Source organism: Silurus aristotelis, assembly GCF_946808225.1.
Source record: "Silurus aristotelis genome assembly, chromosome: 9".
Classification (NCBI taxonomy): Eukaryota; Metazoa; Chordata; class Actinopteri; order Siluriformes; family Siluridae; genus Silurus; species Silurus aristotelis.
Genome location: NC_139582.1, coordinates 6,132,873 through 6,157,792, shown reverse-complemented (window position 1 = coordinate 6,157,792; position 24,920 = coordinate 6,132,873). Strand labels below are relative to the sequence as shown.

General features: G+C 38.8%; 1 protein-coding gene across 4 annotated transcripts in view; it reads right to left on the bottom strand.

The window, feature by feature from the left end:
* Positions 1-1,282: 1,282 nt before the first annotated feature.
* Positions 1,283-24,920, bottom strand: part of nr1h3 (nuclear receptor subfamily 1, group H, member 3) — a 27,522-nt gene continuing 3,884 nt past the window's right edge. Inside the window, exons 2-11 of one of the 4 annotated variants that reach the window (XM_083550026.1) lie at positions 17,936-18,046; positions 13,250-13,323; positions 10,941-11,150; positions 9,376-9,642; positions 8,330-8,535; positions 7,762-7,941; positions 7,395-7,497; positions 5,746-5,859; positions 5,144-5,238; positions 1,283-4,351 (exon numbers count right to left, since the gene is read on the bottom strand). In XM_083550026.1, coding sequence (XP_083406152.1) covers positions 4,205-4,351; positions 5,144-5,238; positions 5,746-5,859; positions 7,395-7,497; positions 7,762-7,941; positions 8,330-8,535; positions 9,376-9,642; positions 10,941-11,150; positions 13,250-13,295 — 1,368 coding nt within the window. In that variant the 5' untranslated portion in view covers positions 13,296-13,323; positions 17,936-18,046 and the 3' untranslated portion in view covers positions 1,283-4,204. The remainder of the gene's footprint in view (positions 4,352-5,143; positions 5,239-5,745; positions 5,860-7,394; positions 7,498-7,761; positions 7,942-8,329; positions 8,536-9,375; positions 9,643-10,940; positions 11,151-13,249; positions 13,324-17,935; positions 18,047-24,920) is intronic. The other 3 variants (XM_083550028.1, XM_083550027.1, XM_083550025.1) reach the window with 3 other exon arrangements.

The window sequence follows — 24,920 nt, the reverse complement described above, 5'->3', positions numbered from 1 at the left end:
AAACGTGTGTATCTTGTATTAGAGAAGTTAAAATTTGGTGCTGTGAGTACAATTCTCTCATACTGATCACTGGATGTTCAACAAGGAACCTCATGGCAAAGACTTTTAGGATTTGAGAATAAAAATTGTTGCTCTACACAAAGATGGCCGAGGCTATAAGAAGATCAAAAACACCCTGAAACTGAGTTACACCACATTGCCTGGACACTGTTCTGTCATACAGAGGTTTTCTAAGACGGGTTCCACTCGGAACAGACCTCGCATAGGTCCATCAAATAAGTTGAGTCAGGTGCAGAAGCTGCTTTAATGAGTGCTGCAGCGTTGCTTTAGAGGTTGCAGAAACGGAAGGTCCACTCATCAGTGCTCAGACCATACACCGTAAACTGCAACACGTTCGTTTGCATGGCCGTCGTCCCACAAGGAAACCTTTTTCCCCCCTCAAGCCATCAGACTCATCAGTCTGATAAGACGAAGATAAACTTATTTGGCTCGAATGGTGTCCAGCATGTGGTGAGGTAGTGGGGTAAAGGGGTACCCTGATGAGGGGTAGCATCGTGGTCTGGGGCTGCATGAGTAAAGCAGACAAACTTGAAGCAGAATTGGGCAGGAAGTCAGTTTTCCAACATGAAAATGACCCCAAACACACTGCCAAGATGACAACTGCCTTGCTGAGGAAGCTGAAGGATGGTTATGTAATGAATGTCTCCTGACCTGAAACTTATTGAGCACCTGTGAGGCATCCTCAAGCGGAAGGTGGAGAAGCACTGTATGTCTAACACCCAGCAGCTCCATGATGTCATTATGGAGGAGTGGAAGAGGATCCCAGGAACAACCTGTGCAGCTCTAATGAATTCCATGCCCAGGAGGATTAAGGCAGTGCTACATAACAATGGTTTTCACACAAAATATTCACACTTTAGACACAGTTTTGACATGAGGGTGTACTCACTTTTGTTGCCAGGTATTTAGACAATAATGTCTGTATGTTTTTATTTTCAGAGGACAGTAAATCTGTACTGCTATACAAACTGCACATTGACTAAAATATATCCAAGTTTCATTTCTTAGTATTGTCCCTTGAGAAGATACACTAAAATTGCTGCTGAAATGTGGGGGGTGTACTCACTTTTGTTATATACCCCGACCCACAACCACTCGACTTACGATTTTTGGAGAGATGAAGATCACTGCAGACAAAGTTGGGGTCTACCTGTGTATGTATGTATAGATAAATAAATAAATAAATAAAAGTGACATTAAAAAAGACAAAGGCAACACGCAGTTCCATGTTTCAGGTCAATGTATTTCAGTATAAAGAATAGTTGAGGTGTTTAGTCATCTACATTTTCAACAAACATATATTCATATTTATATATATGTACACACTCTGGCAGACACAATAAAATTTGTCAGCTTTTAAATTATGTGTATAAAGCAATCTATCCGAAGACTTAAGGCGTTAAAAACCCAAGTTTGCATTTGTATTCCACCGTTGTTTGAAACGACACCACAGGTCAGATGAGTTAAGAGGAAATGGTTCACCCACAAGGGCATAAAAAAAAATATAGTATTCAAATTAGATCTGAATTAAATGCTTGTCTTAAAAGCCAACAAATTATGTCAACAAAGATTAAGAAACTGTACACACACACACACACCACAGATGAATTGTGAAAAACAAACGAACGGTGTAGAAATGCCCCACGTGCTTTCTCTAAAGCTAAGAAACCCAACACCATAGTGGTGTTAAGACAGATCAACAATTAAGGACTGTATCGCATTAGTGTACACAATTTTATTCTAATCCGATTTCAAAGAAGGCCATGCACGGCCAGGTTACATACGCACCATCCTTATAAACGGTTAAAACCTCCATGATTTATGTTACACTTCAAATTTTTTCAGACTGTGCTTATCAAATTTGTATTCAATAAATTATTCAAATAATAAAATTTTTATTTATAGTGCAGGCTAAAAGGAGAAGCGGGTGAGTATGAAGAGAAAAAAAAAAAAAAAATGCACTACACATCTTCAAAACTAACAATACGAAACAAAGAATCAATAACACAGGCCATAGTTTTCGTTCTGAATTAAACAGTACTGGGTTTTCAAACTGGGAAAGTTTCATCATCACTAAGGCCATAATAAATAATAACGACTGGAGGTAACTTCTATGAATCAAAGTCCCCGTTTATACGTGTACATTTTTATTCACCTTGAGTACAAGGATTATATCTGGATAAAGATTATCTGCATCAAAATGCAAAAAGTATAAATGTATCCTGGATGCATTTATATGATATTTCAGAACTAATCCGAAAAATCCGATTAAAATATGATCGTTCCTATGACATCACAACCAGGCACACAAAGTTTAAATTAGCCAATGTGCATATTAAGACTTGCCTACTGACAACAGAAACGTGTGAAAGTGTATTTGCATGTGGTTAAAAAAAAGTCTGAGAAATAATCCTGATGCAAGATGCCAAAGCTTTCCAGGTGTGAACAAATAAACCTTTTTTTTTTTTTTCCTTAGAGAAAATCGGATTGGCTTAAATTCTTTAACAGGCTCTTTATACCCCCAGTGCATATTAAAAGTAAAGGTAAAGGGGGGTTTTTACTTGTCGCATGTTTACAGCACACTGAAATTCTTTCTTCGCATATCCCAGTGAGCTACTTTCCCTAATAATACAGTTGCATATTGTAGGTGGAAATGCGCTTCATCTGATTAATTGGATACAAAGTCGGATATCCCCTTCAATGCTGCGAAGCAAAAACATTGAGATTACCGCAAATAAGCGAATTAAAAGGAAATTCCAGTCCGAATGAGATAAAGTGGGTGATGCCAAAAAACCCCACCCGTCTCTGTATGCTGCCAGAGCATGGCTTCAGACAAGGAGGTAGCATTGATCATTAAAAACTATGACGATTTAAACCTGAAAAACCCATTAATTAATTTCTGCTGTTCTTTTGCTTTGTGCATTATCAGGCCATGAGACTACTGGCAACATTTCAGGGGTTTACTTTTACTAGCAGTTACTAAATGACAATGGTCGACATAAAACAAAGTTCTAAGCCCATACGTTCAATGTTAACAATTTTACACGTGAGATTTCTCAAACCAACGTTACAGTAGTTTTCAAAAGCAGCATACTGGTTTATGTTGACAGGTCTACAGCCGCCTGCCAATCCCTGTAAGTAACGTGCTGGATTTTTCTTTTTAGACGAAGCCGAGATTGCATTTTGTTCACCGCCACCATTGCGTCTAGATCGGCGAACACAAGATTGTATGCAGCCTTAACGTAGCCATGCCCGCTCCTTTTGGAAATTAATAAAGGAATAAGAAAATATAGGACTTTATCAAGCCAATCGAGGAGCTACGGGTCATTTGCCAACACCCAAATCGGTTCCATATCCTGACGTTATAAGCTACATATAAAAAAAAAAAAATAAATCCTTGTGCATTACCCAAACTGAGAAATAAATGCGCAGATATCCCACTTTTTCCTGCACTGTCCCCGATGAGGCATAAATACGAGCTCCTGTTAAAGCAAAAAAAAATAAAAAGGAGAGAGAGAGAGAGAGAGAGAGAGAGAGAGAGAGAGAGAGAGACAGAGACACACACACACACACACACACAAGAAAGGCTTATCAATTGTTTCTCAAATTATCCTCAAGCAGGTCATTTGTAGGAGCACTGCTCCATGACCATGTGTGAAATTTCAGGTTGTTGGCCCCAAAGTGCAGGGAGAAATAATACAGTACAGAGCCAAACTTCCTGCCTAGCTCAAAAATCGACTGCGTTCATTTGCTTCTTGAAGGCAGCAATCTGGATTCGAGCTCAAATGGGCCGCAGGTTGTGCCAGTGGAATAGGTACTGTGGAAAGAAATATCAAATCAACCGCCTTAAATGTACAATCATTCATTCCAGTATGCGAGAATTCCGGATCCCAAACTGCCTACAATCATTCCCTAAGCATTTCTGAATGGTCTAGACAGTCTAGAGTCCTGATTCAGAGAAGGCCAACCACAAAACCACTGTATCCTGAACAGGAGAGTACAATCATAAGTCCAGAGGAAGATAAAACAAACTCCTCAAGAGCAAGGTGGTCAGTGGGGCTGAAGGATAGAATGATCCCCGCACTCTCCAATCATTAAACCCTGCGTGACTATGTCCTTGGGGCTGGCCTTGGGGCTTGATTTGTCATTCGTGGACATCCCAGATTTCAGACAGAAGAGGGGGGAGTTTCTTGTCCTGCAGTCGCAAAGCGAAGACCTGCTCAGAGTGAACGCTACTCAGGGTACGCAGACTGACCAGCTTCATCAGCATACGGGGGAACATCAGATGATCCTGGAATATAGATTGAACACATGGCACATCATAAACACAGACACACTAGTAGGTTTAGTTTCTATAATATATATATATATATATATATATATATATATATATATATATATATATATATATATATATATATATATATATATAAATTGATGATTTTCATTTGCTCATGGTACTGTAATTTAGTTTTCTTTTTTTGTGTACTTCTACTTTTTAAAATCTGTAGTTTTACTTAAGTATTTTTTTAAGGAAATAAAAATAAGGCAAGGGGAAGTGTCACTCCGGAAACTACTGCACTGAACGATTGATTGGCGGAGAACAAACACGCGAAACTCACAAAACAAAATTGCAGTTTGTTATTATTAATATTTGTGATTAATATTCGAACAGTTTAATTTTCAATTTTAAACAAAATGCCTGCTTGGTTAAATAATATCTAAAACAAACAAACAAACAAACAAAACAAACTTGCAGTCCGCCACTTTAGACGTTCCTGAGGAAACTCGGATTTGAACTTTGTTCCGCACATAAAAAGGACTGCATGTATGGCCTTGTTTTCTGACTGTCCAAGTTTATGAAAATGAAGGAGGTATACTGGCCGTTTTTTAATGGTTGCATACAGAAAGATCCACATGCCTAATACTGAGACAGCTTCTTCTGGTTAAAGTGCTGACAAATTGTATTTTCCGACGTCGCTTACCCAGTACTGGTAAATCAAGCTCATCCCAGATAAATGCATACAAAGGAACCTACCGGTCTTTTTTACACTTGGAACCCTTCCATTCTATCATGACTTACATTTGGTCTTTTGATCCTGATATACGAATTCAAAGCGTCCACATACGGCTGCTGGAGCTTCTCCACCAAATCATGATCCTGCACGTTGGGTCGGTCTAAGGACAGAGGCGGAGAAAAAGCAGAAATAGAGATGACGGACACTATAATGTCATGTTGTGTTTCCTTTAAAGAGCGTAGAAGTGCCTTAGAGGAAGGTCAGGCAGGCTCATAAAAATATCCTGCAGTACGTCAGTGAGATGTCAAACCTCCTCAAGCGGGGACTAAAGCCGGCTTTAGGAGTGTTTAGTCACCGCTGCCCATAAACCACCACGAAAAAAAAAATAAGACACATAATACAGCGCTGAATTACAGTCAAGGAAAAGCGTTAGTCGCTTTCCAGCTGGCATCCTCAGCTAAAATTTATTATTCATCTTCACTCCCACTGTGTCAGCTTGGTTTAATGAAGTGTAGTGTCAGTGTACGACACCCACAGGCATGCTATTATTATCAGTTTTTAAAAACACATTTACACGCACACACAAAAAAAACCCCACCAAATCAATGGTACCAATGTTCTCGAATCTGTTGTATAAACGTCCTGCACGTGTGAACAATAGACTGACCTGCTGAAAAGATGTTTATCGCGATGAGCAGCGCGTACTCTGCTTCATCCAGGTGCAAGTCGTTCATGCCCTTAGAGAACTCGAAGATCGGGTTAATGAACTCGATCTGCAGCCCTGCAGAGAAGCCAGGTGGAAGAGAGGTCATTTAAAGACAAGGCCAGGTTGTAAACTGCTCCGAACAAAATGAAAAGCAATAACATTTTCGGTGTTTAATGCAGTTTAGCCGCGCGGATGACTTTCACAGGGAGGACGCGATTTGACTACGGCATGCTGACACATCATACTATCAGATCATAAGATCAAATGTTAACCAAGATGGCTCCGGAAAAGTGCGTCCACCGGTTGCCTTAAGACATGCAGTGCCTACAATGTCCACAACTGCACATTCTGTGACGGAAACATTCTTTACATTGAGCAGGAGGAGACATTCATCTGCAGTTGCAACGGAAGTACCGTAGAATCCCTTATTATTTAATATAATACAAGTGTCTAAATTCAGTGGAGTAAAACTTCCAGTAGTATCAGTCCTTATATAATAAGGATAACTAAGGGTGACCTTGAAAAGTCAAAAATTCAATGCGTCGATAGGAGGAGCCTAAATTTGACTACAAATCTCCCAGTCGAACCTTTGCAAAAGGACAATGTCAGAACTACCGGTTTTATATACATACAAGTTACATTTTTTATAGAATTTATATATGATGATAATGCTGATCTGTGACCTACACAAGAGCATCTTAGTGGTAGAGATTTAAAGATTTCTAAATGTCTGTTATATGCTGTAATGCTATATTGTGTTCTTATTTAATGGTGTACATTTATTTGGGATTGTTTTTTAGCGCATCGATGTTGCACCGTACTTACAGCGCGCTCGCACAGGCAATGTAGCCGATTTAATCCTGTCTGCAGTGTTATTTTTTTTTAGGTTTATTAATCAAAAATGTTTTTACGCACACAAACACACACATCTGTACTGCCTAAAAGGGGTCGAACAAATAATTATTTCATTACATTCTTTCATGTACTCAACTTTAGGTTATTTGTGCCAAATTACTCGATTTAATCAATATAATAAAAAAAAGTAATGCATTGCATTAATTTGATTTATTATATATATATATATATATATATATATATATATATATATATATATATATATATATATATATATATATATATATATATTTATTTATTTTTTCACATTATATATTATTGTAAATGACAAGCAATTTCATGTTTTGCATTCCTTCCCCCCCCCGACCGTAACGAAATTAAACCGAAACATGGATTTTGTGAACCATTACACCTTTTAGTAAGGATCTTATTTAAATGTACTATTTATTGCCCAATAATACACAATGTCTCAAATCCATAAGTTTACTGTATATCAGTAGAATAATATAATTATATAGATAATTTAATTAGATAGATACAATATAGATTTTACTGACATTATTCAGTACAGTGGTGGTTTATGGTCTAGGATGTTTCCTGTTACAATTTTCACACCACTGCAGCGTACATGTATAGCTGAGAAATGTCGAGCCAAAGTGCATGAGCATATAAAGGTTTACAGCCAGTTTAGAGGGCCCTCGCACCTAAAGGTAGAATCAGGCCGAATGGTATAAATGATGTATGTGCAGCCACACCTGCTTTGGCGAAGTCGTCTTTGTTGTAGCTGAAGTCCGGTGTGAGGAAAGTGATGCTCTCGATCGCTGGATTGTAGCGGCGAGAAGTCTCTAGCAGCATGATCTGCAACAGAAAAATCGATGCATCAAACTGTAGCAAGGAGAGACGGAGGACAGCGGTGCTTGTCCTGAATTACCACTAGGGGGCAGAATGTGTTCAGTTTAAAAAATAGGAAAGGTTTAAAAAAAAAAAACAACACTATTTACAAACTGGCACAGCAGAAACAGCTCCAGCAGAAGTACATTAGTCCATCTGGGTGTGTTTGCATAACGTGGAACACAGAAATATGATTACAAAACATTCACAGTGACCTGAAGGCAGACTGACCTCAATGGTGGAGGTTTTGAGCAGGGCGATCTGGTCCTCCCGGGTAAGCTCCAGGAAACCAGGCAGCTGTTTCGCGAAGTCCACGATCTCCTGCACCGACATGATCGCCAGCTCGGTGAAGTGAGCAAAGCGCTGCTGACGCACCTCCCGGTTCATCGGGTCCTGACTCTGTGGCCATGGCTGCGGGAGGACAAGGGAAAAGGGACAAAAGGAATAAACTCGCTACACTGAGTGTTAAATGTTGTAACACTTAAGTGAAGTGAATGTCATGTGTAAAAAAATAAATAAATTGTGAAGTTTGCAAAATTTCGTAGCGAAAAAGGAATCGGTCATGCGCTCGTGGGGCGACGAATACACAATTGCTGCAAAGAAGGGGTTTTTGAACTAACAAACAGATATTTCTATATTATAAGAGCCAGAGGTACCCGAGGCTTTAACACCTTTATGCTGGACTGGCTTCAATTCTTTTCAAATGTGTATATTTCTGCAATTCTACATTATGAAGCAGATCTGCTCTGTATAAAAGGGTGAACATGAGGATTCCTCATGAAACTCCCGGTTTACTTACAGTGACTTTGCGGCGGTCAATGAAGGAGCGTTTGTTGCACTGTTTCTGCATGGAGACTAACTTCTCGATCATTTCCTGCTGCTCTGGCGCCAAAGGGGGGATGTCAACCGCTGGGCTAGGTGTAGCCACGGCCGAGCCTCGAGCTGCATCTTCCTCATGCTGCTTCTTCATTTTCTTCAACCGAATTTGCTCCTCCGAAAGCACACCTGGTCGAAAAAAAAAGATTTTGAAACGCTAGTGTAGGTTGAGTAAGTGCAAGGGTTAAAGAAGGGCGAGGGTAATCATGCTATTTAATGTAATTAATTATTTACACTGTTAAAAAAGTTGGATTCTCAAGCTAATCATGGCCAAAGTTTAAAAATTAAATACATTCGTTGCCAAATACACTTCTTCCGGGTATTTCCCCCCCAGTAACCAGAGTGAGAGCACACCCATCTCCATGCTTCATTTGGTTACAGAAGTTTATCTGCAGTGCTACAGAGGATTAGCTAAAGTAGAATGTCTCCAAAGAAGTGTGTTTTTGGATGCGAGGGAAGGGAAACATTGTTCAGTATTTACCATATTGACTGCTGTAATCGATGTTCAATTTCAGACTCTGTCTGGATCTGATTGTTAGCCGTAGTTCATATAAGATGCTGAAATTTATAGCAGTGTCACAGCTTGTAAACGCAAAAGCTGCACATGCCCGAGACTCTTTAGCTCCGCCCATGGCACGCCTCCAGGAGCTCGGCTTTTTCCGGAGACAAGCCTAAAGCTGTATCCTTCTTTAGTAAATCTGAGAAGACGCTTCTGGGATATGAAGGATAATGCTACTCTATAGGTTTTTGAGATTAACATGAGATGGGCTGAAACTGTGTGTATGTCCCCTTTAAAAGAGTTTCAGGCAGTATTACAATCATAAATTCCAGGATATCGTAGAGAAATAAATAAATCTCAAGATTGCCAGTCACTGGATCAATACTATTAGGCTTTTAACTTCATTTGCTCAAGAAAAAAAAAACAGGCTACATCTCTTTGCTCTCAGGAAAAGAAGACGAAGCACTTACACTGCTCCAGCATGCCGGCTTCCCGACACTTGCGCAGTCGACACTGCTGACACTTTCGCCGCATGTACATGTCCATCTCGCAACGCCCCGAGTTCTTGCAGACGTACTGCGCTCCTTTGATTACGCTGCGCCTGAAGAAGCCCTTGCAGCCCTCACAGCTCAGTACGTTGTAGTGGAAACCGGAAGCCTTGTCCCCACATACGCTACACACCTCGTTCCCAAGCATCTTAGGAGCTGGACCTTTCTTCCTTTTCATTGGCTGGTTCTCTATATACGCGCGCACACAGACAGAAAGCGGATGCTCATTAACACAGGTGTATATATAGAAGCAGAGCTGGTGGTTTGTGGGGATTTTTTGTGTACACATCATTATTTCTATATTCAGTAATGGAGTTATTTCAATACATCCTGCTTGTGGTCTAACCGCAGCATGCTTGAATAACTTTTTACACGCCTCACCGGCGTCTCAGTGAATGTTAAACTTGGATTTCACCGCTGATTTCAAAGTAAACAATAATCAAAAAAAGCATTTTATTTTTGTTTATATTTTTTGATACATTTAATAGAGTCATGAGAGATAAGATGTTGGCCTACTGATCAAAAAATCAACTGGTCACTAAATCAATTCCCTGCAACACCAAAAGGCCACTGCTTGAGCAAAAACTTCTCAGTTAACTACGCAGTTATATAAATGAATGTCACTTTCAAAAAAAGAGTCAATCGCCAAGGCCCACCCACCTTCGACGGGACCCCGTGCTAAATACGCACAGCTACTTTGAGACTAATTAGATGTTTTTTTGGTCACTGTAGATCAGACACTGTTACTCAGAAAGCATTTTGTTACTCAGATTGTACTTTTTTTGGCTTTAGAAGCAGTGATGTATCTGAAATGTGCTTTATTCAACTCTTTTGGGGATTTAACCTTTATACTACAGGATTACTCAAAGAGATACGTCCAATCTAAATCATCAATTCAAATGTACGCTCTTGTAATAGCCTGTGCGATCATAATTTATGATTTTAGTTCTGAAATTGAAACAAAACCTTCGTTAAAGAAAAAAAAAAAAACTTCAGGTCTTTCCATAGCAGTAGCAGATATTTTAAGATTTTCAACCGAATTTTTAATTACAGATCGGGAATTTCGTCACTTTAATTTGTAATACCGGTTTGCCGTGCGTGCCGGGATTTACACCGTGAAAATGCTGAGAGGGATATCGGTAAGGCAGACTGGGGTTTCTAAATACTGGGAAACTGTCTAATTGTGTACCTTTACGTCTGTAAATTCTAGGAGGACACCCATTAACACTCTTGTAAACTAAACCTTAACAATTCATTTGCAATCTCAGCCCTTCAAACAACCCACCTAACCAAACACATAATAGACCCCTGGGTCCCACCTACCACATGAATTCGATACGTCATTATGTTTCATAGACGCACCCATAGACACATTACAATAAATTCCATCAATGTCCCATATTTTCCTGTAAATGAACATCCGAGTGCAATTACAAGATGGACCTGGTATTAAACTGTTATATTTTGTATAGAGATAAATAAAGTACCAGAAATCCACCAACACCTCGTCGTACCTGGCGCAGGTGTGTCTGCCGAGGGATCCGGTTTGACATCGCTAGGGTCCATGTGCAGCTTGTCGTGCAGCTCTTTAGGAGAACTGGTAAATAAAACTGGTTGACTAGGAGAAGTGTGTAACTCATGTTTCACTTCTGCTGAACTCACTGAGCCTTCCTCAGTGACACACCCCAGATTCGCCCCTACAGGAAAAAAAAACAAAAAAAAACCACACTTACATACAGTATAGTCTGGGATTTTTTTTTTTGTTTGCTTAAAACTGGAAACTGGCATTTCCAGAATTCTGAAATATTCCTTACAATTAAAAGTTCAATATCCTGAATATTTAGTATTTAAGATTTTGCACTATTTGCGTATAAACACGTGAAAATACGGACCATCTTAACTCATGTCTAATCATTCCTATTGATCCATATGATCAAAAGACGCCTAGTTTAATTCTTTTCTTATTTTTATTTGAGCGGATATATTTTTGAGTGTCGCATTCCACATTTAGTTCCAATTTGCTCTTATAATTTCCTCCACTCTTCTGGGAAGATGTTCCACTAGATTTTGAAGTGTGCTTAACATTATTTGTGTTCATCAACCACATGGGTGTTACGAAAGGCAGGTAGTGATGTAGGTGAGGATTCCTGGGGTGCCGTCAGCGTTCACATTCATCCCAAAAGTGTTCGGTAGGGATGAGATCAGAGCTTTATAGCAGGCCACTCAAGAGCTTGCTCTCCAAAGCATGTAAACCAGATCTTTAAGGAGCTCACTTTGTGCATGGGGGCATTGCCATGCGGGAACAGGTTTGAGTTTCAAGTGAATGCTAAATTTTATTATAGCGCATCGTAAGATGTCCTGTACAATTGAACGCCTTCAGCTTTGTGGTAACAGTTTGGAAAAGAACCACATTTAACAGGAAAGGTCAAGTGACCCAATACTTTTTATAATATAGTGTATGCGGCTGAACCAGGCCTGGCTAATATAAAAGGTCACCCCATGATCCTTCAAAAAATATTAAGTTGTCAGTCTGGGCTTTATTCAAGGCTGCTTGACTGACACGTTATCTGGACATTTTAGAGGAAATATCCATGTGAAATATAATAGCAGGCATAATAAACATACATAAGGTAGACTATCTTCTTGGTTATATAGACTTTATAAACACTATATAGTTTGTGGAGACCTGACCAGAAGATTTATATTTAGTCCCCATCTGCTGCATTAATACCCTCCAACAGATTTTCGAATTTTAGATTCAGCCAAAAGGGCAACTAAAAAGTAGTCGGGTGATGTAGGGTGAGAAGGTGTGTTTCATTTCCAAAGTTGAAAACAAAAGAGATTGGCATTTACAGATATGTGGAATGATGACAGGGGTTCAGACTACCAGGAGCTCACACTTTACTTGCCTGAGACTTTCTCCTCACACATCCAACTGTGTTGAGTCATAGCAAATTTATTACCCTTTAAATTGAAATGTATGCCCTCTTTTGTGCTATTTAAACATATCCCGTCCCCATTTGCTGTAATAATAACCTCCACTCTTCTGGGAAGATGTTTCACTAGATTTTTGAGTATTGCTTGTGGAGATTTGTGATCATTCAGCTACAAGTGTGTTTGTAAAGTCAGGTATTGATGTAGGTGAGGCAAGGAGGCCTGGGGTGTAGTCAGAGTTCACATTCACCCCAAACTCATGTATGGTATATCTTCATGGAGCTGGCTTTGTGCACAGGTCACATACTGGAACAGGTTTGGGTTTCAAGTTGAGAGAATATTTGATGCTGCCACATCCAAAGATATCCTACACAATTGTGTGCCTTCGACTTTGTGGTAACAGTTTGGGGAAGAACCACATATGGCTAGAAAAGTCAGGTGTCCCAATGCTATTGCCCATATAGTGTAATATTAGGAGTAAATTGTATATGCAACATTGTTCAATTAAAACTTGTGTTTTACAATAGAACAAACTAAAGTTTTGTGTACTGCTTTCTAACAGCAAGCTTAGACTTTCTGTTACTTGAAGGTAATACAGCAGGATAAAAACCATAAATCAAGAATGAAAAGCATGGTGGGTTTTTTTTTTTATCTATTTTCCTCTGACAATGCAGAATACTGTAGTTTCACATCTATAATGAAAATGTATTAAAGGGAACTATACGACTCAGCTCTAATGATTTCCTTACAGTAATGGTGATTTCCTGATTAGTCATTAATAATTTAAGGCCCTACAGTTTATTTGTTTAGTGACGGTCGGTTAGATGTGCAAAACAAACTGTTCAAGAAACGTGAAACTTACCATGAGCAACATCAGCATTATCAGTCGCAGAAAGGGTGGTCATCATGAGCTTGTCATAACGGCCAACGCTCCTCCTGCATTGTACACAAAGTCCTAGTTTTTAATTTATAGTTATTTTTAATTAACCTCTAATAATCGAACTTAAAACAAGCCTGTTGGTGGACGTGTGACTTAGAAATTTTTTTTTAAATAAAACTGCATTTTAACATCAGTAATCTGAGAAACGATCTTTAGGCTGCTTTGCATTTTGCAATGTCAAACACCGAACTGAATTCATTTGTCGTGGTTTAAATTTTTGTGACATGACATTGCCTTATATGACACTGCAAGGATATACGTTGAATACAATTTATTGTCATCCACATTGTAAACAAAGTGAAAGGATGTCATTTGACTACTGGGAGAGAATCATATTATCCGACATGCAACACAGGAACAAGTGATCGGATTTTTGTGAAGAATTAAGACAATGAATTGGTGATGAATTGAAATCAGCAGTCTTTATATGCAGAGATTTTCTAAAAGATGCCTTTCAGGCCTCTACAAATAAGAACAGCTACTTTTGAGGTAACTTACAGAATAATTATTCTGATTAACTTTGTGACCCCATAAGCATCAAACAACCATTAGAGGATCTTCATCATATAATCTCACATGGAAAACAACATATCGCACTTTCCATTATAGACTTACAGTGAGGAAAATAAGTATTTGAACACCCTGCTATTTTGCAAGTTCTCCCACTTATAAATCATGGAGGGGTCTGAAATTGTCATCGTAGGTGCATGTCCACTGTGAGAGACATAATCTAAAAAAAAAAATCCAGAAATCACAATGTATGATTTATAAACTATTTATTTGTATGATACAGCTGCAAATAAGTATTTGAACACCTGAGAAAGTCAATGTTAATATTTGGTACAGGAGCCTTTGTTTGCAATTACAGAGGTCAAACATTTTCTGTAGTTTTTCACCAGGTTTGCACACACTGCAGGAGGGATTTTGGCTCACTCCTCCACACAGATCTTCTCTAGATCAGTCAGGTATCTGGCCTGTCGCTGAGAAATACGGAGTTTGAGCTCCCTCCAAAGATTCTCTATTGGGTTTAGGTCTGGAGACTGGCTAGGCCACGCCAGAACCTTGATATGGTTCTTACAGAGACACTCCTTGGTTATCCTGGCTATGTGCTTCGGGTCATTGTCATATTGGAAGACCCAGCCTCGACCCATCTTCAATTCTCTAACTGAGGGAAGGAGGTTGTTCCCCAAAATCTCGCAATACATGGCCCCGGTCATCCTCTCCTTAATACAGTGCAGTCGCCCTGTCCCATGTGCAGAAAAACACCCCCAAAGCATGATGCTACCACCCCCATGCTTCACAGTATGGATAGTGTTCTTGGGATGGTACTCATCATTCTTCTTCCTCCAAACACGTTTAGTGGAATTATGACCCAAAAGTTCTATTTTGGTCTTATCTGACCACATGACTTTCTTCCATGACTCCTCTGAATCATCCAAATGGTCATTGGCAAACCTAAAACGTGCCTGGACATGTGCTGGTTTAAGCAGGGGAACCTTCCGTGCCATGCATGTTTTCAAACTATGACGTCTTAGTGTATTACCAACAGTAACCTTGGAAACGGTGGTCCCAGCTCTTTTCAGGTCATTGACCAGCTCCTCCCGTGTAGTTCTGGGCTGATTTCTCACCTTCCTTAGGATCATTGAGACCCCACGAGGTGAGATCTTGCATGGAGCCCCAGTCCGAGGGAGATTGACAGTCATGTTTAGCTTCTTCCATTTTCTAATGATTGCTCCAACAGTGGACCTTTTTTCACCAAGCTGCTTGGGAATTTCCCCGTAGCCCTTTCCAGCCTTGTGGAGGTGTACAATTTTGTCTCTAGTGTCTTTGGACAGCTCTTTGGTCTTGGCCATGTTAGTAGTTGGATTCTTACTGATTGTGTATGGGGTGGACAGGTGTCTTTATGCAGCTAACGACCTCAAACAGGTGCATCTAATTTAGGATAATAAATGTAGTGGAGGTGGACATTTTAAAGGCAGACTAACAGGTCTTTGAGGGTCAGAATTCTAGCTGATAGACAGGTGTTCAAATACTTATTTGAAGCTGTATCATACAAATAAATAGTTTATAAATCATACATTGTGATTTCTGGATTTTTTTTTTAGATTATGTCTCTCACAGTGGACATGCACCTGCGATGACAATTTCAGACCCCTCCATGATTTCTAAGTGGGATAACTTGCAAAATAGCAGGGTGTTTAAATACTTATTTTCCTCACTGTATAACTCATGCTCTATTACAAGGAATAATCTTACAAGCAGTGATGGACAGTGTTGAAGTAAATGTAATGTGTTACTGTACTTAAGTAGGTTATTCACACATCTGTACTTTACTGAGGTGGTTCGGTTTGGGGAGACTGTACTTCACTGCATGTCGAAGTCAAATATTTTAACTACATTTTTTGAAATCAGTCGTTTCTTTTTATTTATGAGCGGATAAAAACGTAACCGGTCAAACAGGCAGCGAGTCGCCAATCAGGATTGAGTGCTAGCTCTGAATTTTGATTGCCGCTTGATGTATCTACTTATCACCAACGATCAGTTCAGCATCGGTTCAACAGCAGTCAGAACATTTAGAGAGGAATAACTGATGGAAATAACTCGTGAAGAAAAAGAAACTTTGGGTAAGTACCGTATTTTCCGGACTATAAGCCGCTACTTTTTTCCAACAGTTTGAACCCCACGGCTTAACCAATGAAGCGGCTAATATATGTATTTTTCCTGGGTTTTTCCCAGTTTCACAAACATCAAGACAAAAAAACTGAGCCCCATAACATTAGACCAATGAAATTTTCGAACGGGTTCAGGTGAACCAATGAAACCCTTTATATTGAATCAGATGCGCTCCTACTGAATCGAGCCACACCACATCATAAATATGGATGAGGTTCCTCTGACGTTTGACCTGCCGCTCACTCGGACTGTCTACAGGAAATGTGAATCATTCGTCACGCTGAAAACAACCGGGCATGAAAAAACACACTTCACCTGTGTTCTGAGCTGCACGGCATCGGGAGAAAAGCTTCAGCGGTGGTGATTTTTAAACGCACGAAGGAGGAAGACAGTGAACAGTGACTTTCTTGGTAGGCTACTGTTAAGATACAAGCCGTGTAACAGACTCTGTCTTTCATTAAAACCTGTGTAAATTTAATTAGTTTCAGTGTAGACACCTGCGGCTTATAGACAGGTGTGGCGTATTCATGTTCGAAATAAAAATCTTTGTAAAATTCAGTGGGTGCAGCTTATATTTGGGTGCGCTGAATAGTCCGGAAATTACAGTAGTTGAAAAGAAGATTTGGGATTTGGGCTAATGATAATTGTAATAGATATCAATCAGTGTTTAACTCATTAATATAATTTCGATGTGCTGAGAGTCACATATGAATCTTTTCACAAACACCGAGTTGATTAGGTAAAGAGTCTTGTGACAAAAATGATAATAGGAACATTATAACCGTAATAAATCATAGTACTTTGGATTCTTAAGTACATTTAAAGGCAAATACTTTTGTACTTTTAATCAAGTGAAAGTTTAAAGGGACACTTTTACTGGAGTCATATTTTACAGAGTGGATCTCTACTTTAACTCAAGTACATGGTTTGAGATCATCCACCTCTGCTCACTAGCTAACGTAGTTTAAACCCGGCTCACACCTCTGTATCTTCTGCTTCATTATCCCAGGAGGTGTTTATATAAATATAAAATCAGAGCTGCAATACGAGTCATATTTAAATCTTAAATCTTGGCTTCCTCAGTTTGTTTAAAAATCATAGTACACTATGTGGACAAATGTTTGTGAAAATCTGACCATTAAATTCGTATGAGCATCAGTGTTCTAATTCATCCCAATTCATCGAGTGTTGAGATTAGAGCTCTATAGCTTGGCTGGATTTGTGCACATACTGCAACAGGTTTGGATTTGAAGGGAAAGTGAAGGGAAAATGTTATGCTAGTGCATCCAGGGACATCCTTTACATGTGTGTGTCTCCAACTTTGTGGTAACAGTTTGGGGAAAGAACCACATATGGCAGGCGTCCCAATACTTATGTTTTATTAAACAACTAAATTAATCAACTATTAAATTTTGCAAATTGAGTAGAAATATACCAGGCGATTATATATATTTTTTTGCTGTTGTAGCCAAGACCTGTGCGTGGGAAAGTTGTCAAACGCAAGCGAATCCAAGATGATCAATAAGGTTCAATAAACACGAGTGACTTCTAATCGACAAAAGGAGCCGTGTTGCACAGTCATTCTTTTTTTTCCAAGCGTGGGAATGTTTGCAAAGCTACACTGGAGTAAGCAAAAAATCCCTCAATATAGTTAAAAATGTCAGTGAGACAGCACATTTTCGACAGTCTCCGAGTACCCACACTTTTTTTGGGTAAAAAGGAACTGAAAGCTAGAAAGCCGTTTGGAACAACTGCTGAGTGGAAAATGCTATTTCTTGAAAGCAGATAGTACCGTAATCATGGGACGCACGTTGGAGGGGCTTCTAAAATGCACACCTGATATATAAAACCAAACCTCTTTCCTCACTGGATGTAAGATTCCAAATAAATAAATAAATAAATAAAATGTAAAAAACCTGTCCATGTGTTACATACCCCTGGTGTAACGCCTTGTTATTGCCCGTCCATGTTGTCCTGGGTGTCGCTAGCAGGTCATGATGTTTATCTTCTAAACCACTTTGGACACTGTCAGGACAAACTCCACTGCTGAGAAAAAAAGAGAGATAGAAAGAGAAAAAAAATAACTAGATGAAAATGAGCGAGATAGAAAGAAAAGGAAATAATTTGTTGTTTTCTCCTATTTCGAGTTTTTTTGTTTTGTTTTTGGAGGGGGGGTGGGGGGTGTCAGGAAACCAAACAGCGCTTTGGGAGATCTTTTCTTGCAAGAGAGAGAAAAAACAGAGAGCGAGGGAATGAAAGTCAGAGGCAGGGAGGAAGAGAAGAGAACAAGAGGTTACTATGGGTCGTTTTCATGGCTGTGAATCCCTGTGGGTCCTGATTCATGTGGGACAGCAAACTACTTGCCTTCACCCATACACACACACACACACACACACACACACACACACACACACACCTTTAAACACAGATGAACTAATACACCAAATAAAATTTTATTAAGACTATCTCAGGTAATTGACTGATGGGGAATTTTTGGTGTCTCTCTCTCTCTCTCTCTGTCTCTCTCTCTGTCTCTCTCTCTGTCTCTCTCTCTGTCTCTCTCTCTGTCTCTCTCTCTGTCTCTTTCTTCATGGGCTGTGACTGGGTGTTGAATCACACCTACTCAACCAGGTTAAAGTCCAGGTTACATCACTGTCTAAAGCCACGCTATAAAGTTCTTCAACTCAGCGGATGACAGTAAAATACTTACAGTAATAAAGTTTAAACCGAAATCTGTCTCATACAGAGAGAACGCTTTCAAATGTCTAAACAGGACACATGAATCATCTGACAATGTTTCCATAGCAGGTATATGAAGACGGAACAAAACGGAAAATCTTTGTTTTTAAATAGAAACATCTGCTTGAGCAAAATCATTATGGATAAAAAAAAAAAAAAAAGAAAAAAAAAAGAAAGAAATCCATAAGCCAGCAACAACAACAAAAAATCAAAACCGGCCTAAAACAATGAAACTAACCTCAAATAACCTTGTGACACCCTCCGAGTCCAACGTTCTGTACAACTTGTTACCTTTGCCCAATAAACCACATTGTGATCAAAAGGCACGTCATCCTTTACCAGCTACAAGCAAAATTTCACCCAAAAAAATCCCCATAAATGTCACTGCAAAACACCTAAAACTGTTCTTTGCACACTTCAGTGTAGATATCAAGTATAATTCATTAAAAGGAGTGTAAAAATCATGTACCACTTTATTGATATTTCTAATGACATTTCTTTTTTTTTAAATTAAAGACTTTCAAATGAGGAAAACAGCCGTATCAATGGAAAAATCACTCAGTACACTTCAACATCTGCAGTACACTTTAACATCTGCAGAACCAGAAGGTAATAGTGTTTGAGAGAATTTAACTACAAGCTTATAATACAAATAGGAAAATAAACGTAATTAAATAGGACAATTTCTAATTAAATGCAAGTTTGTTTTTTTTGTTTTGTTTTTTAAGGAGAGAAATATTTATTTCTAGCTGTGAGGACCTAAAAATGTATGGCATACTGTGATGCTTAAACTCTAGATTTCAGCAAAAACTGGACCTAAAACAATCAGATTTAAGAACATGTCCTAAGAGTAGACAAAGGAAATTTATTTACTGAACGAAATATAATCTAGTGAGTATTGTTTGATCTCAAGAACCGAAATCTACAGTAGAATAGTGGAAGTGCATCATGGCACAAACAAAAGAGATTTCTGAGAACCTCAAAAAAGAGTAGTTGATGCTCATCAGAATTAAAAAGGTGACGAATTTATCTCTAAAATCTGAGACCCACTAATCCAACAGTCAGACAGTTTGTGGGGTGAAAATTCTAGACTACTGTCCATAGAATTGGTTGACCAACAATGATCTCTTTAAAAGCAAGACCTGTAACAGTGCACATCTACGCAAATAAAGTCCTCTTTTACATCGTCTGATGTTAATGTGCATCAGTCCACCTTTAGAACAACAACAATGGTACGCAAGCAAGGAGAAATCCATGCGATCTGAAAGGAGATAAAAGTAATGAGAAACCAAACTGTAACCACAATTTGAGGCACACAATCTGTATAAGATGTCTCTGGATGCAGTCGCATTCAATTTTTACCTCCACTTGATCAAGGAGACCCAAAACTGTTGGCAATGCCTCTGTGCACAAAGCTAGCTCCATGAAGATAAGGTTCACATGGGTTGGAGATGAAGATTGTAGATGGCCTGACCTTAACTCCACTGATCACCGTTAAGATGAATTGAAATTCTCACTGCCCCCCAAACCTCCTCACCTACACCAGTACCTGCCTTTATTAATACTCTTGTGACTGAATGAGCACAAATCTCCACAAGCACGAAGAAACCTTGCCAACAAAATCTAGTGGAACATCTGCTTCTGAGTGGAGGTTAATATAACAGCAAATTGTGACTAAATGTCCATATAGTGTATGTTTGGAGAAAGATAATAAATAAATAAATAAATAAATAAATAAATAAATAAATAAATAAATAAATAAATAAATAAATAAATAAAATTGCATTCCAGCAAAAGAACATTATCCCATTTGTAAAACATGCCAGTGATCATAAGTTGGGCCTGTTTTGCTACATCTGGTCCAGGACAGCGTGCAATCATTGACGGAACAAGGACCGACTTATGCCAGCGTATTCTAAATGGGAAATGTCAGGTCATCTGTCTGTGAACCGAATCTCAAGAAAAAGTGGGTCATTCACAAAACAAAGAATCTAAGACCACCAGTCGTTCGACTACAGGCAGGTTCAAGAGGAATAACGTGAATGCTAAGTGAAATGTAGAAAACCCTGAAAGAGCAGTTCGGGTGAGAAAATTTGCAAGTAAGTTTTCTTTGTTTACTCTCAAGATTTCTGATGATGTTTTAGACCATATTTATGTAGAAGCAAAGACATTTCTAAAGTGTTTGTGAACTTTCAAGCCCCGACACAGGAGGAGGCAAACAAATCTTTTTGTTTTTTGTTTCTTCAAAAATTTCACATGTACATTATTATTGCTTATTTGCTCATTCATCAAGCAAATAACGTACTATACAGGTAGACCCCAACTTACAGGAGGTCAAGAAGAGTCGTGAGGCCGTAAAGCGGGGTCTGACTGTACTTTATAGGCAAGCATTCGGTATCGATTTTCACCTTCTGTCACTTGCATGGAAATTTCTCCAGATTCTCATAGAAAAAAAAAAAAAAAAGAACTGTAAATGAAGAGATATTCTTTGTAATTTGATGCTGAGGAACATTATTTTTTTAAAAATTGTTCCACAATTTGTAGGCAGGTTTTTTGCAGATTAGTGAAACTCTTGGCCACCTTTACTTCCAAAAGTCTCTTTTTTTGCTAAGCCCATCAAATTCAAAATGACCTTTTTTCCCTCCTTTAAAATAGTAAATTTACTCACTTTAAACATTTCCAATCATTTCTGTGTCCTGCTATGAATAAAACAGGGTTTTTTAAATTACATAAGTTATGCTTTAATCCCAATGTAGCCTGTCACGGAAAAGAGCACTGTACTGTATCTATACTGTCCAAAGATGTGTGTAACCTACGAACAAAAAAATAATCCAAATTATACCAAATAACACAAATAATTCCAGGGAGGCCCAAAGTGTACAAAAATTGGGGACCAGAGGTAAAAGTTATTCTAACAGGATGTTTTAAGAACTGGGCTTTTCCTATTCTCTACCCAGGAGACTCAGTCATGAGAATAAAGAGGAAGGGTGGTTTAATACACACAATATTGCAGACAACGTAAATTTCAAAGCTAAAAGTATGTTTTTGCTGAATGTGGCTTACTGTGGTTTACCCCTTAACCTCACCCCCTAGTATTTACTGACCACTTCTTCCCATTTTGTTCCTACAATTTGGTATGTATCCACGTACCTATTCTAGAACCTAGTTGTGTATTAGTATTTGCACTTATAAGTGTAGAGGATTAAAACGACTATTCCATAAACTGTAAAATATTAGTTTGTATTGCATTCACTGTTTTTTTTTTTGTTTTTTTAAAGGGTGATGTCTGTAACCTGCAAAATGTTTGCTGAAAAGTAAAATAAACACTGGGTAAAGAATCTTTGCTGGTCGCACACACAACCGAAAAACATTGCAGAAGATCTAACCCGAATTATTTTCCATTCAATATTCAAGCCCTCAAAAAACGCTACACGTATGTCAAAATGACTACCGACTTAAATCACAGAACCGTGTTGTTTTATTAATTTTACAATTATATTAAACTGTATTAAATTTGCATGAATGTGTGTTATGCTGACCGATGTGACATGGCCAAAACAGGATCATAAAGAACACTGGTTACTAAAAGGATCATGATATCAGATTAAGGTCAGGTATTGATGAAGGAAAAAGTCTAATCGGTAAATAGTTAAAGGATTTTACAATTTTTTTTTTCAACCACAGTAAATAAACTTAAGCATAAGAGGAAGAATGTGTTTGTCATACATCAGACACATCAGACATTTGTCTGATATTGTGTAGGTGTGTGTATATATATATATATATATATATATATATATATATATATATATATATATATATATATATATATATATATAGACACACACACCGTATTTTCCGAACTATAAGCTGCTACTTTTTTCCCACGCTTTAAACCCCACGGCTTAAACAACGAAGCGGCTAATTTATGGATTTTTCCTGGGTTTTTCCCGTTTTCACAAACTTCAAGACAAAAAACTGAGCCCCATAACATTAGGCCGATGAAATTGCCGAACAGGTTCAGTTGAACCAATGAAATTCTTTATATTAAATCAGATGCGCTCCCACTGAATCGGGACGCACCACATCATAAATATGGATGAGGTTCTACCCATGTTTGACCTGCCGCTCACTCGGACTGTCTACAGGAAATGCGAATCATTTGTCATTCGGCTTAATGAAGACATTTGTTGAAGTTTGCTGAAATAAGTGCAACAGTTAAGTAAATCATATCTTTAGAAGATGTTATATTAAATGTAAAACTCACACACACACTTTATATACACATCTGTATTACCCAGATGGTTTGTAAGAAATGTAAACTATTTAAATACATTTTTCCATTTAATCAATTGAATGTGCCAATTTATTTAATTACTCAATTTAATCAATATAATAAAAAAAAAGTGATTTGCATTAATCTGATTTATTCTATTATAAAATAGATTTAACCAAGAAGGCACTGTTGAACTTTTGATGTACAGAAATGCTAATAATAATAAACTGCATTATAGCATTTCTTCGCCCTAACTGTACCTTGACTTAAATATTGGGTACATACCGACCCATGATCGATCGATCGATCGATCTATCTATCTATCTATCTATCTATCTATCTATCTATCTATCTATCTATCTATCTATCTATCTATCTATCTATCTATCTATCTATCTATCTATCTATCTATCTATCTATCTATCTATCTATCTACCTACATACACACACACACACACACATGTGTATATATATATATATATATATATATATATATATATATATATATATATATATATATATATATATATACAACCCAGCCATTAGGGGGGCACAAGCCAGTGTACTCTTAGTGCCGGTCCCAAGCCCGGGTAAATGGGGAGGGTTGCGTTAGGAAGGGCATCCAGCGTAAAACATGTGCCAAATCAAATATGCGGATCACAAATGAGAATTTCATACCGGATCGGTCGAGGCCCGGGTTAACAACGACCGCCACAGGTATCGTTAGCCGACAGGGTACCGGTGGAAATTGGGCTACTGTTGGCCGAAGGAGGAGAAGGAGAGGAGGAAGGCGTCTACAGAGACGGCAGGAAAAGGAGCAGTGTAGGAGAGTAGAGGTTCGGGTTGGTACTTTAAATGTTGGTACTATGACGGGTAAAGGGAGAGAGATAGCTGATATGATGGAGAGGAGAAAGGTAGATGTGTTGTGTGTTCAGGAGACCAAGTGGAAAGGGAGTAAGGCCAGGAACATTGGAGGTGGGTTTAAACTGTTTTATCATGGTGTGGATGGGAAGAGAAATGGTGTAGGGGTGATTCTGAAGGAAGCGTACAGTAAGAGTGTAGTGGAGGTGAAGAGAGTTTCTGATAGGGTGATGATCGTGAAGGTGGAAGTTGAAGGGATGATGATAAATGTCATCAGTGCCTATGCTCCACAAGTTGGCTGTGAGATGGAGGAGAAAGAAAGATTCTGGAGTGAATTAGATGAAGTGGTAGATGGTGTACCTAGGAAAGAACGATTGGTGATTGGGGCAGACTTTAATGGGCATGTAGGTGAAGGGAACAGAGGTGATGAGGAGGTGATGGGTAGGTATGGTTTTAAGGAGAGGAATGTGGAAGGGCAGATGGTGGTAGATTTTGCTAAAAGGATGGAAATGGCAGTGGTGAACACGTATTTTAAGAAGAAGGAGGATCATAGGGTGACGTATAAGAGTGGAGGAAGGTGCACACAGGTGGATTATCTTCTGTGTAGGAGATGCAACCTGAAGGAGATTGGAGACTGTAAGGTGTTGGCGGGGGACAGTGTAGCTAGACAGCATCGGATGGTGGTCTGTAGGATGGTTTTGGAGGCGAAGAAGAAGAGGAGGAAAGTAAGGTTTGAAAGAAGAATAAGATGGTGGAAACTGAAGGAGGAAGAGTGTAGTGTGAGGTTCAGGGAAGAGGTCAGACAGGGGCTCGGTGGTGGTGAAGAGGTGCCGGATGATTGGGCAACTACTGCAGGAGTGATGAGGGAGGCAGCTAGAAAAGTACTTGGTGTGACATCTGGAAATAGAAAGCAAGACAAGGAGACGTGGTGGTGGAATGAGGAAGTGCAGGAGAGCATTAGGGGGAAGAGGTTGGCAAAACAGAAGTGGGATCGACAGAGTGATGAGAAAAGTAGGCAGGAGTACAAGGAGATGCGGCAGCAGG